The sequence below is a fragment of the Octodon degus genome, unplaced genomic scaffold (assembly GCF_000260255.1).
Source record: "Octodon degus isolate 3935 unplaced genomic scaffold, OctDeg1.0 scaffold00001, whole genome shotgun sequence".
Classification (NCBI taxonomy): domain Eukaryota; kingdom Metazoa; phylum Chordata; class Mammalia; order Rodentia; family Octodontidae; genus Octodon; species Octodon degus.
In genome coordinates this window covers 38,035,988-38,049,222 of record NW_004524577.1, presented here as the reverse complement: position 1 = coordinate 38,049,222, position 13,235 = coordinate 38,035,988, and the positions used below count along the sequence as shown (strand labels likewise).

At 41.5% G+C, this 13,235-nt stretch overlaps 1 protein-coding gene across 3 annotated transcripts in view; it reads right to left on the bottom strand.

The window, feature by feature from the left end:
• Positions 1 to 9,323: 9,323 nt before the first annotated feature.
• Slc38a9 (solute carrier family 38 member 9) overlaps positions 9,324 to 13,235 on the bottom strand; it is a 124,320-nt gene continuing 120,408 nt past the window's right edge. For all 3 annotated transcript variants that reach the window (XM_004623090.2, XM_023709364.1, XM_023709372.1), the window contains 2 exons: positions 10,894 to 10,983; positions 9,324 to 9,566 (listed from right to left, as the gene is read on the bottom strand). In XM_004623090.2, coding sequence (XP_004623147.1) covers positions 9,401 to 9,566; positions 10,894 to 10,983 — 256 coding nt within the window. In that variant the 3' untranslated portion in view covers positions 9,324 to 9,400. The remainder of the gene's footprint in view (positions 9,567 to 10,893; positions 10,984 to 13,235) is intronic.

The window sequence follows — 13,235 nt, the reverse complement described above, 5'->3', positions numbered from 1 at the left end:
CTTTGTGTTTATTTGCAGTTTTCTCTGCCACAAGGCCCTTGCCCGGTTTTTAGTCAGGGCCCTGAAGGGTTTTACAGAGCAGGGGCACCATCGGTTTCACAGTAAATGAAGAGAATTCTGGCAGGTCTGCGAAAAACGATTCTACCCTTGCTTTTCCAAATCTAGGCCAAGCAATGAAGGCTTTCTGCACTGGGTCTGGCTTTACCTACAGCATTACAGGACTACAGTATGGAGTTGAGGAGCATTTATTTGAATCCAGTTTTAGCTTCTTCAAAAAGTGTCATAAATTTCTAATTTGTTCTCTAAAAAATTTTCAAGTTAACCCGTTGAAGTTGACTTTCAGGAAGTAGAAACAAGGAGCATAAACAAATAAACGTAGCTTACTCTAAAGTCTGTTGTTTTTAGTAGCTGGCTTTCTGCATCAAGAGCCCTCTAAAGGTCCTTCATCCTGAGGACAGGCTAAGACTAGCAACTATTTGGAAAGTAAACAGTAGAAGACTTTTTTTTTTTTTTTTTTTTTAAAGTAACTGCCTACAAGACTGCTATCAGGTAAGAGCTCTCCAATCTGAAAAAGAAAAATGTCCATTTTGATTCCAAATTAACCAGAATTAAATTCTTCTAAAAATAAAAGCTCAATTTGATACAAGTTCAAATTCTGAGCAGAGTGTGGTCACCCACGCCTATAACGCCAGGACTCTGAGAGACAGAGGCAGGAAGATTTCAAGTTCAAGCCCCACCTGGGTAATTTAGTCAGACCCTGAGCCAAATAGAAAGGGCTGAGAACGAAGCTCAGCGTGAAGGCGCTGCATGCAATCCCCAGTGGCTGCAATTCTTAGACTCAGAAACGCAAGGCTTGATGTACCGGACAGCGGGCCTGAAATACTTCCTCATGGGCCCCTCAGCCTGTGAACATTCTCCTCTCCCCTCAGTGGTTTATCTGAAAGTAGAAAAAAGCCACAGCCAGAGTTCCTCACATGTATAATCTCCTTCCTAATTTGGGGCTCCCAATTTTGTACATTTTTTCCTTAACGAGGGAACTCCAGACAATATAAGCTTTAGAGCCTATAATACCTGGTCCTCCTCCATCACCCCTTCTGACAGTTCTCTGTAGGTAGGTTTTTGTATGTATGTATGTATGTATGTATGTATGTATGTATGTGGTTTTGGTACTGGTAATCAAACTCACGACCTTGCGCTTGCCAGGTAGGCTCTGTGCTGCTGAGCTATACCCCCAGCCCTACAGGTAGGTTTTTTACCTAACAGTTCAGAATATAGTTTTATTATTATTATTATTTATTTATTTATTTTTGGCGGTATGTATGTATGTATGTGGTTTTGGTACTGGTAATCAAACTCACGACCTTGCGCTTGCCAGGTAGGCTCTGTGCTGCTGAGCTATACCCCCAGCCCTACAGGTAGGTTTTTTACCTAACAGTTCAGAATATAGTTTTATTATTATTATTATTTATTTATTTATTTATTTTTGGCGGAACCGGAGATTGAACTCAGGCCCTTGTGCTTGCCAGGGAAGCACTTAATTCCACTGAGCCATCTCCCCGGCCCTCTCAGAATATAGTTTTACAAGTCTTCTTTGGTCTGATTTATCCTATGTATCTTTTCAGAAAAATCTGTAATGAAACTAATAAAGTAACAACATAAAGGGTTTACTTTATACTTCCATACTTCCATAGGTTACCCATGTCTACTTTTCTGCAGCACCTTCCAGTAGTTTTTATTTGGGGTGGTGGTAGATGGGAAATGAACCTAGGGCCTCACCCATTAGGCAAGTGCTCTACTGCTGAGCTGCAGGCCCAGGCCTCCTTTTTTATTTGGAGACAGGGTCCTGCTAAACTGACCAATCTCCAACTGTAGTCCTCTTGCTTCAGCCTCCAAGTAGCTGGAATTACAGAAGTGCACTACTGTATCAAGCCTCTTCTGTTTTTTTTTTTTCTTTTTCTTAAAGATTTAATTTTATTTATTTTTTTAAACCAAATTGGTAGGCAGTTTCAATAATCAACACATTGCATACTCTCTTCCTAGTGGTTAATTGCTGTACAAGATACGGACATGATATCCTATTTACAAACACCATTAGAACAAATCATTCTATTCATTAAGAGAATGTAACTACATATCTATCCTAACCACTTTGAATACACATAGGGTGTTGTTGTGCAGCTCAGGCTGGCCTCAAACTCACAGCCATCCTTCTGCCTCAGCCTCCTGAGCGCTGGGGTCACAGATACCCAGCTCGCTGCTTCTAGTTCTTGTGCACATAGTTTTATGTGACTCCAGTTATTCTCAGATTTGGAAAATTCTTACATGATTTTACATGTAAAATGTTGCATTTTACAAAGTGTCACTTACTGTGTCACCATGCACTTCTTAGAACACATGTCTAGTAGGGCTTCATCACAGCACTCACGAGGCAGGGCTGCAGCAAGGCGAACTCCATCACTGCAGCAGCACCCAAGGAAGAGGATCCAGCTGCTGGCTTAGGAGGCCGGGCAAGGGATGCTTAGCTGAGCCACAGCTGGCCTGTTCACCACTGTGGCCCGGCACAAGATCCAGCACCCAGGAAGTACTGAGATGTCGACTGAAAGACTAACTCTGAAGTTGGCTGATCTAACACGTGTGTGTGTGCGCGTGCATGTGTGATAAAATGTAGCTGTAATTAACATACTGTTTTCTACTACAGTAGAATATACTCCATTAATTAAACAAGTATAAAAAAATAAACAAGTATATAACTGCCATAACTAAATATAACTGAGTCACTTCAGACAGAGAGAGCCAAAGTAGGAGAGGCTGGCGAGGGAGCCGCTTCTTAACGGTGGTACTACACGGTCTGAGGGAAGCAGAGAGAATGGAAACATTTTCAATCTTCTAAAAAGTTACAGCCCTACTTTAGCTTTTCTAACAGGTGGGAAATTAAGAAGGATGATATTGGAAAAGTAGTTTTAAAGAAGTCAGGAACTTAGAGATCTTTATTGGCTTAGAAATGGCTCTGGAAAATTGTACCGCCAACCAAGCCTTCTGCCAGAAACTGGGCTGCTCTTATCTGAAATGTCACTCTCACTGGCAGTGTTCTTCGTGGGAGAGGACACAACAGTCTGCTGTCCTAAGAGATTGTCATTTTAGGTCTCAGCATAATGTAATATGTGTCTTTCTCAAAGATCAAAAATACTAGACAGGTCTCTGTGAGGCCTGACGTGGGACACAGGCACAGTCACTTGAGAAGTTTGACATTGGGAAAGACAGAAGCTAGATTCTGGCTGCCCTGGAGCCAGTACTAAGAGACAATAGCACTTCCCAGAAAAGAGGAATCCAGCAAACTCCTAGAGATGTTTTTCTTCAGAATGATTCTGATTTAATTTCTTCTCTGCTATAAAAGGCAAATCACATTTCAGAGAATACTGTTTAGATTATGAGGTTCCCGTCAGTGCTGTTTTGCAATGTGTGTTTACATGATCGAAAGTGGAGCTGGCAGCTGCCTATAAAGCTGGGGCTGGCTGGGCCCTTCTGTCTGCATGTGGGGATTAACCCCACTCTGGATCACAGAGCAATGCAGTGTTCTCCTGCTGAGGCATCAACGGATTTGGAATCTGTTTTAGATATCTGAACTGGGATGAAACTGAGTTGCAAAAAAACACCAACCAACCAACCAACCAACCAACCAACCAACCAACCAACCAAACGCTACCTGCCACCTGGTCTAAAAAGCAGTAATATTTCAATTATCGATGAACTCAAACAACTGACACTTTGAATACTGCTATCTGATATGAATCATGTTTCTAGAGAGAATTTTTTGCTTTGTTTTTCAGTGCTGGCGCTCTGACCCAAGACATGATACATCCTAGGTAGGTACTCTACCACTACGCCACATGTATCCCCAGCTAAAGAGAAAACTGTATAGAATTGATTTGCACCATCTAAATGTATTATTATTTCCTCTATTAATTGTGCTTTTTTGGGTCTATGACTCACAGAAGTAAAACACTGTGCAAAAAATGTACAGTAAGGGCCAGCAAGATAGCTCAGCAGACTAAACGCCTGCTTAGGCACGCACAGGGACCAGGTTTGATCCCCAGCACCGCATGCCATGCCGGCCCTGCCCTGGAGTGCTCCGAGCCAATGACAGACTCCGGGCGTGGTGGCGCACCCCTGTAATCTCAGCACTGGGTAGGCTGAAAACAGGAGGATCACTACGAGTCTGAGTTGCCTAGTGATACCCTGTACCAAATACATTAAAAAAAAAAAAAAAAAAAAAAAAAAAAAAAAAAAAAAAAAGAGGGTAGAGAAAGATCATAAAGCAATAGTTAACTAGGTATGCTGCTGGTACAGGTCTGTAAGCTAGCTACTAAGGAGGCTTATGACATGTTTGAGACCCATCTGGGCAGTTTAGGAAGAACTTGTCTCAAAAAAACAAAGTAAAGGGCTGGATAGAATGATGTGATAGAGTGCTCCCCTGGATTCAATCCAGCAGCAGCAGCGGTTATAAGCACATCTCTTGGCAAGTACAGTACTGTGTGACTCAAGTACTAGTTATTTGGGAAAGTGAGGTGGGAGAAGGCTTACAATTTATCAAATTTCTTTATCAAAAAAAAAGAAGAAGAAGAAAAAAAAGAGGAACCAAATTGAATGTGGTGGCGCATCCCTGTTGTAATCCCAGCTCTTGGGAGGCTGAGGTAGGAGGATGGCCATGAGTTTGAGGCCATCCTGGGCTACACAGTGAATTCATGGCCAGCATGGACTATACAGCAAGATCCTGTCAAATAAAAGAAAAGCAAAAGGTGGGAGGTGGCTCAGCACTCTCTCCTACAACAAATAAAAGCACAATTCCTGGCACACACACACACACACACACACACACACACACACACACAGCCAAACATGCATAATTCCACCTACTGGCCAATATACCAAATATTTGAATTTTGTAGATTGATTGATTGATTTATACTGGGGATTAAACTCAGGATCTTGTGCTTGCCAAGCAGGCACTCATTCCACTGAGCTATAAAATATTTTATTATTTATGTATTTAGTACAAGGTCTCACTATGCAGCCAAGACTCATAGTGATCCTCCTGTTTTCAGCCTTCCCAGCACTGGGATTACAGGCATGCACCACCACGCCTGGACTAGGTCACTGGCTCAGCATGCCCAGGGGGTGGGCCCGGTGGGGCATATGGTGCTAGGGACTGAACTCTGGTCCCTGCACTCGCCTAAGCAGGTGCTTATTCTGCTGAAATATTTGAATTTTGGACAGTTATTAGGCATAGCCTGAAAAAAGGGCCCTTGCTGCTTTACGGTTTAGCAGCACCACGCCTGGACTAGGTCACTAGTCCTTTCCCAAGTCTCTTTTAGGACTGCAATGGAAAGGGATCTGTTTCTCTACCAGTCCTCAGCATGCAGTGTCATGCTGTGAACTGTGCGCGTTGCTTCTCTACCAGGCTGAAAGCTACTTTCGTAATGAATGGCGTCTTAGGCGTCTCTGCTCCAAAGCAATGAGCACTGAGGTTAATTCAGTCATTTAGAGACACAGATACATGAAAACGAAAATGTCTCCTAATGAGCACCAAGTAGAAAGAGAAAACTCCTCCGCTACTACAGTTAGCGGCTGCACGGTGCTTGCAAAATACACTTAATGTAAATAACGTTTTTCTCTTTAACACAGTTCCTTTTGTGGACACATTTATTCTGTAATCCGATGTATTTTTTGAGTGCACCAATGTAACTGATTTGGGATGATGGCTAGCTGTCAGGTTTTGCTACACTTTCTTTGTCCCGTCCGTCCGTCCGTCCGTCCGTCCGTCCGTCCGCTTAGCAATGGTTGCCATGTATTGATCCACAGGCTTCCCAAGGAGGACCTGGCTTGTTTTCACCCATTTCAAATTTTATAATGTCCTCAGTTGTGTGTTAAGCTAAATTTAAAGCAACTAAAGTTCATCACATTGGAACAAAATGTACAAGAAATTTAATTATAAAATTCAAAGAGATAATGGCAGACAAAAAAGGTCTAAAAAAATTGTCATGTGATCCAGATTAGTTCCTATTTCCTCAGAACACACACACACACACTTTTCTCTGAACTGGCCAAATGACAAGCCAAAGGAATTAATCTCACAAAAGGAAACTTCAGAAGGCAAATGTCTAACAGCATATGTCTAGTAGGATTTTAGAAGTTCTACATCAAGTTTTTAAAACAAAACAAAATCAGAGATTCACACTGTTTTTAGTTTAGAAAATAACACATTCATTTTCATATTCCCTTTGCTGAATGAGCAAAAACACTTCATACTTTTCGCATGTATTGAAGCACTCAATTCACCAATGAAAACTGTCTCTAAACAGCGAAAACAACAATAGCAGCAACAAAACTCAACCCAACTAAACTAAAAAAATGAAAACAAAAAATAAGAATTAACCTTAGACAATCTCCATTCTTTTTTTTTTGGTATCAGGAATCAAACTCAGGACCTTTCGCTTGCTGGGCAGGCACTGTGTGCGGAGCTATCTCCCCAGCAAGCTGAGAAGATCTCTCAAAGACTCTACCTGTGACTTCTACGTGTCTTAAAGGAACAGGACTCTGAAGTTATAAAGTTCCAGAGACCCTCAAGCACAGGAACACCTCCCATCCTGAGGGAGGTTAGCACAAGGACGGAGACATCCAATACAGAATTTTCCAATTAACCTCTCTTTTTGTTTGTTTCTCTCTCCCCTCCCTTCTTCCTTCTTTCATTTATGCATTCATTCATTCATTCATTCATTCATTCATCTATTCAATTAATTTCTACCAGCAGTTTCTGCTAGATTCTGTCTCATTCCAGAAAGAATGGCTAAGGGTCAGGGAGATAGCTCAGTAGAATAAGCACTTGCCTAGCAAGCACAAGGCCCTGAGTTCAATCCCTGGTACCACCAAAAAAAAAAGGAATTGCAGAAAGAATGGCTATCACCAAGACATCAACCAATAACAAATTCTGGAAAGGCTTCAGTGGTGGGGAAGGAACTGTTTTATATTATTGGTGGGAATGTAAGCTAGTACAACTGTGAAGGAAATCAGTACAGAGATTCCTCAAAAAACTAAAAATAGAAATTCCATCTGACTCAGCTACCTTCCCCAAACTTACAAGTCACGCTGCAGTGATCCCACACAGCCGTGGTCACAGCAGCACAATCTGTGACAGCTCAGTCCTGGAGACAGCCTATCTACTCATCAATAGGTGACTCTATGAAGAAAATCATACAGCACCCTGCCATAAAGATAAACTGGAGCCGCCTGGAGGAAAACGGAGGCACGCGAGACCCTAGTGCTGTGTGAAACAGACCAGAGACAGGTTTCAATATCACGGGGCTTCTCCTAAGAGAAACACAGAATATAAGAAAGGAAGGAAGGAAGGGAAGGAGGAAGGGAGGGAAAAGGGATAAAGAACAATAAAGGAGAAATGGACAGAGCTTTTGCGGATGGGAAGGGAATAACAGTTAGAAGATGCAGGAGGGACAGAGGGGAGGGGATGAGGAAAGAAAAGTTTACTTACAAACTCCTCACAATAAATAATCATATACTAATATACAATTTTAAGAATGAAACATAAAAAAAGAAAAGCTTTAGGAACTATCGCCCAGGGGCTGGGAATATAGCTCAGTGGCACTGTGCCTGCCTGGCAAGCATGAGGTCCTGAGTTTGATTCCCACTCCCTGACAAATAAATAGAAATTATTATAACCCATCATTAATATAGACCTATAGGTCTAGGAGCAGGACGGAAAGCTTTGGTGAAAGCCACTAAGGCCCAGCCAGGCATGGTAACATACGCCTATAATCCTAGCACACTGGAGGCTGAGGCAGGAGGATCCCTGTGAATTTGAGGCCAGCCTGAGATACATTGGTAGTTCAAGGCCAGCCTGGACTATATAGCAAGACCGTGTCTCAAACAAAGAAACACATACACACCACCACCACCACCACCACCACCACCACCACCACCACCATCAACAGCAGCAACAAAAGCCAGCAACAAAACTGAAAGGCAGTAGGCCCAAATTTAAATCTCACTCTCCTTACTAGATATATAGAAACCATTTTACTCATCTTTTTCAAAGAAAGGAAATTATTCAAATCTATCCACTGCCCTAGGATATGGAATCTGTATCAATATAACATGTTTTAATTTTAGCCCCAAATTAGAGAACTTTGCATGTTGGTGCTGGTAGCCCGATGCGGAATACAGAGGTTATGTCACAAGTATTTGGGCTCTGGCTTAGCTTTGAGTTTGGGAGAAAGAGCAGCAGAGTCTTAATTCCAAGACTTCAGATTCTCTTATTCCCTGCCGCCATCTAAGTCTTTCTGATGGAGATCGACCTGCCCTTAGTATAGAAGCAAAGATCTACAGAGACCATATACAAACCAAATGAGTCTTCCCTCTGGCAAACGGACCACTTTCACACCTGGGGGACTCGACAAACGGCAGCTCACCCTTGCTGGCCCCTCCTGCACTGCTTTTGTCCCTCCATGACCTTAACTGGCTCCCTCTGCCTGTGCCTCCTCTGCTGTCCCTCTCTGACAGCCTACGCTGTCCCAACGATCCAGAAGCGAGGGTGTCTGTCTCCTGGCTCTACGGGGACAGTCATTCTTGTTCCTAAGCAAACTCTGGGGTGGGGAACTAGAATTTTAACCTAAATTAGTAGAAACAGACTAGAAGTAAATGAGGAGTCAGACAGCAACAAACTCTCTTACTTCGTTTATTTTGCATACATTTCTGGCCATAAAACCCACAATATTTTTAAATTTTGTACTTCAATCAGATTAAAGACCTGTTAGGAACTCATTCTCTTAACACTGATGTCTTGGAAACTAAAAGTGAGGTATCTGGCTTATTGTCCCAAGAATAAAGATTTAGACAAACTAGGTAAGTAAAAACAGAGAAGTACATGAAACATAGAACAGAAATCCAATCTAGCAAAAAGCTGCAAGACACCCTGAGAATCCTTATTTTACTTACTTTTTTGGTACCACGTATTGAACTCAGGCTCTTGCTCTTGCTAGGCAGGCGCTGTGCCACTGCGCTACAGCTCAGTGAGAATCCTTGATGCAGCCAAAATCAATCCACCTACCTTGTTTCTAAAAGCAAAGCCCATTATGATTTTTCCCACATTTCTGCTCAGAGAAGACAAATGGGAACAAAGAAGGGCGTGACGGTACAAAAGGCAGATCACTCTTGTTGCCCTTCTGCCCACCGTAGAAAAAGGTCCGTGTCAATGGCCAACTATTTCCTCTGCTTTCCGATGAGCTTAGAAAACATTTAGCATTACAGCAATGTCAGGATTTACAACTGAGTTTATGTAGCAGTATTTTCAAGGCTCCAAATGCCATGAAAGATCTTGAGACAACAGTTTTCACATAAAAAACTGAGCAATTAGGTTGGCCAGGCCCAAAATGATGATGAAAACATGCAAGATTAACTTAGGCCATGTGAGACGCTCTTCCTGGTGGAGGGAAATTATGTAGATGAGAGACGGGTATATGAACACGAAGGCCAGACCGCATGCTGCTCCTGAGTATCTGTAGAGACAAAGCGTCAGGGTTAATAGTCAGCTCGCATGTTCAAGTTGATAATAAGGGCAAATCTAGTACAATTGAAATCATTCGCAGACTCACATTGCAACATTACTTTGGTTATTTGTTGCTGATATTTGGGTTTAAAATTTATACATCTGTAAATATGAAATATTATTTCCTGTTCATCTTCATAGCATCTGCTTCCCAGAGTTTTTTTTCTTTTTTTCTTTTTTTTTTGGCAGAACCGGGGATTGAACTCAAGCCCTTGTGCTTGCCAGGGAAGCATTCCCAGAGTTTTTATTCACGCTTCACATCTCCTCAGTTCTCTGAGTTTCAGTGACAGTGGCCACTTGCTCAGAAACATCCGGAGGTGGGGCTGCTATCTTGGATCTTAACAAACTAAGTGAATTACATATTCTGAGTTTGTGAGAGAGACAAGCATCTGCTTAACGGTAAGCACTGACAGCTGCTGGGACAGCATTCGGGGTAATTATCAAAGATAACAACAAAACTCAATGTGAGACTGTGACAGACACGGGCACTTTCTTCTCCCTTTCCCAGTTTTCTGGAGAAATAGCTTAGTAGGAACTCCTAAGTCTCTATATTCAGTAAGCATCAGATACTAATCTCCTCTCTACTTTCTCCTTACTTTTTTAGGTAAGGATGACTCAGCTGGGCTATTTTAAAGAAGAGAAATCAAGTCATTCCCAGTGTTCATGAGATTCTGAGGTCACAACTTTATGCCTACTCATAGCTTTTTAAGGGGAAGGACATTAATGGGAGAGCCACCTGAGACCTCAACTCTTACATTCTTACTTCAATTGACATTAAAATATGTTTTTAAATGGAAATGCATTAAGGAAGATAGGAGATAGCCTTAACATAAAAAGGACATTCTAAACACAATGGAAGTCCAAATAGATAGACAGATACATAGATACATAGGTAGATATGATAGATAGATGATAGATAGATATAGATGATAGAGAGAGAGAGACAGAGACAGAGAGAGGAAGAGGGATGAAAGGACAGGGCAGGAAGAGAGGAAAAGGGAAAGAGAGGGAGAAGGAGAGGGAGAGGGGAAGAGAGAGAAAGAGAGGAGGAGAGATAGAAGCGACTTAGACTAAGGGATAAGGAGGCTTTCCAGAGTCAGTTCTCCACCAGAATAAACAGAAATGGAATTTAATAAACATCTCAGTTGATATTAGGGAACTACATTTAATATTACCAGTTTAAAAGACAGAAGTTCAAATAATTAAAACAGTGACAACAGCAGCAGCAACACAAAAAGCACGAAGCTAAAGATCAGCGTACAAAGGGGATGAGGTACCTTATGATGCCGCCTATGTTTGGGTAGAAGCAGGCCATGACCACACCAGCTCCCACGATAATCACATTAAGAACGAGCACGTGGAAAACGCTAGGAGGAGAGGGGAAGGAAAGAGAGAGAGAGAAAAACAGGCAAGTTGTCATTATTAATATGAGATTAAAATTTATTCTTAATAGCTTTAAAATGAGTGCTTATGTAGATCAGCAAAATCACAACAATGTAGGAGGCAACCATGGCACTTGATGCTGATCATGAGACCGTGAAGTTGGCCTTGAATGCCACTATACAGACGGGCAAGAGCTCTCGGCATAACGTGGCATCAAACACCCGATTCGCATTCTTTGACCCACCCTGATTATCCCAACAACGGAATCCATACAATAACAATAGCTATTAACTTAAAGGTATATGTGGAAAACAGGAGAATTCTAGGTACAGCCAGGCAACAATTTACCTGAAAGAACAGAGTAAAAATTATTAAACCTATCATTATTACTTAAATGGTAAATTCATCTGAACAATTTGGAAAGAAGCTAGCTAGATATTAAGCACATGTACAGATCCAAAAACATCTGACAAAACTACTAGAAAGAAACACACTTCTGTAGTAGTGACTGGATGATTTGGGATTTCAGGCAATACTGCCTCTTTTCTATGTTTAACAATTTTTGTGAAGTATTTATCTTAAATTTATAATAATGATGATTTTATATTAAGGGAAAGGCAAAATGGACAGACTGACTCAAAGCTATTCACTATTTACCATAAGTAGAATATCTGCTAAATATTTTAAGTACATTTTAACAATTCAAAGTTTGGGAATCAGTTTTGGATAAAGATAAATGTAAGCAGATGCTCAAGAAATAATTACAATTCTCCCCAAAATGATTTTCAAAAGCCAAATATATATGTCAAAGCAACCTTCTGGCTGAAATTATTGAAGGTTACTTAAACCAGATAAAGATGAAAGAGGATTAAAATAAAGAAAATTATTTATATGAATAAGCTATTAGTTATATATCCTCATAAGTTACAGAGATGCCTGGCTTCAAGATCCTACTATTTATTCAGCAAGTCCAACTTTAAAATTACTTCAGAACTCCAAGATACTGGCTGGGCCTTGGCTACTTCTGTATTATAAAACAAAAATTTTGTGGACTTTCCAAAGTAAGGAGTTCTCAAAACATGAGCACGAATCCCAAGGGTTTCCCAATATCCTTTCAAGAAGTCTTAGGGATAAAGTTATTTTAATTATACGACATAATTTGCTTGGCAAAAGCAATGCTGGTAAAACTGCCGATCCCTGGATAGAGGCAACCACACTGAATTGTATGGAACATACTCTTTACTGCAAAACCCTCTCAAAAAGAGTTTCTTAATTTTAAACTGTCCCTGAGAACTGGGTACAGTTCAGAGGTACAGTGTACCAAGGATGGGGGGGCCCGGGTGGGATCTGCAGCATCTTAGATGCATACAGAAAAGGTCCCGGATAAGGAAGGAGAGCCCAGCTGTACGGCACTGACGACACGTCTCTCTAACATTCTGTGTGATCACAGGGGAGATGTCTAATACAGGACATCTGCTGCATGAACTGAAGGCACAGCACCTGCACAGCCCAGCTGTAGGCCCATCTAGCTGTGGTAGAGAAACGCTATATTTTTACTTGAAATGTAGCAATGATTAACCAAAACTTGGATGTTTGGTAGACATTTTCTTTTTGGCTTTTTGAGGCAAGGTCTCAGTATGTAGCCCAGGCTGGCTTTGTACTGGTGAGGATCCTCCTGTCTCAGCCTCCTGAGTGCTAGGATTATTGGTATGTGTACCATACCTGGCTGACCGACAATGAGCTTGTCACTTCAAAGAAAATCACTGGCAGACTTTGTTGCCAATGGCACAGTATCAATAAAGAATATCCACAGTTATCTGAAGAGGCTATTAAAAGTGCCCCTTGGGCCGGCAAGATAGCTAAGCGGATTAAGCACCTGCTTAGGCAAGCAGAGGGACCCAGGTTGGATCCCTGGCACCACAGGCCATGCAGGCCCCAGCCCCAGGCACGCTGAGCTGGCTGCCGAGAACAGGCGTGGTGTTGCACGCCTGTAATCCCAGTGTTGGGGAGGCTGAAAACAGGAGGATCACTATGAGTCTGAGCTGTGTAGTGAGACCCTGTACCAAATACATTAAAAAAAAAAAAGAGAAGAAAAAATGTGCCCTTTTTAAAATGATTTTTTAAAACCTATTTAAATGAAAACAATATAAAATAATAGTCAATACAAAAACACGAGGAAAACCTAATTTTCTGCTGGAAAGCAGACAGAGTTTTCAATGAAAAAAATTCTTTTTAG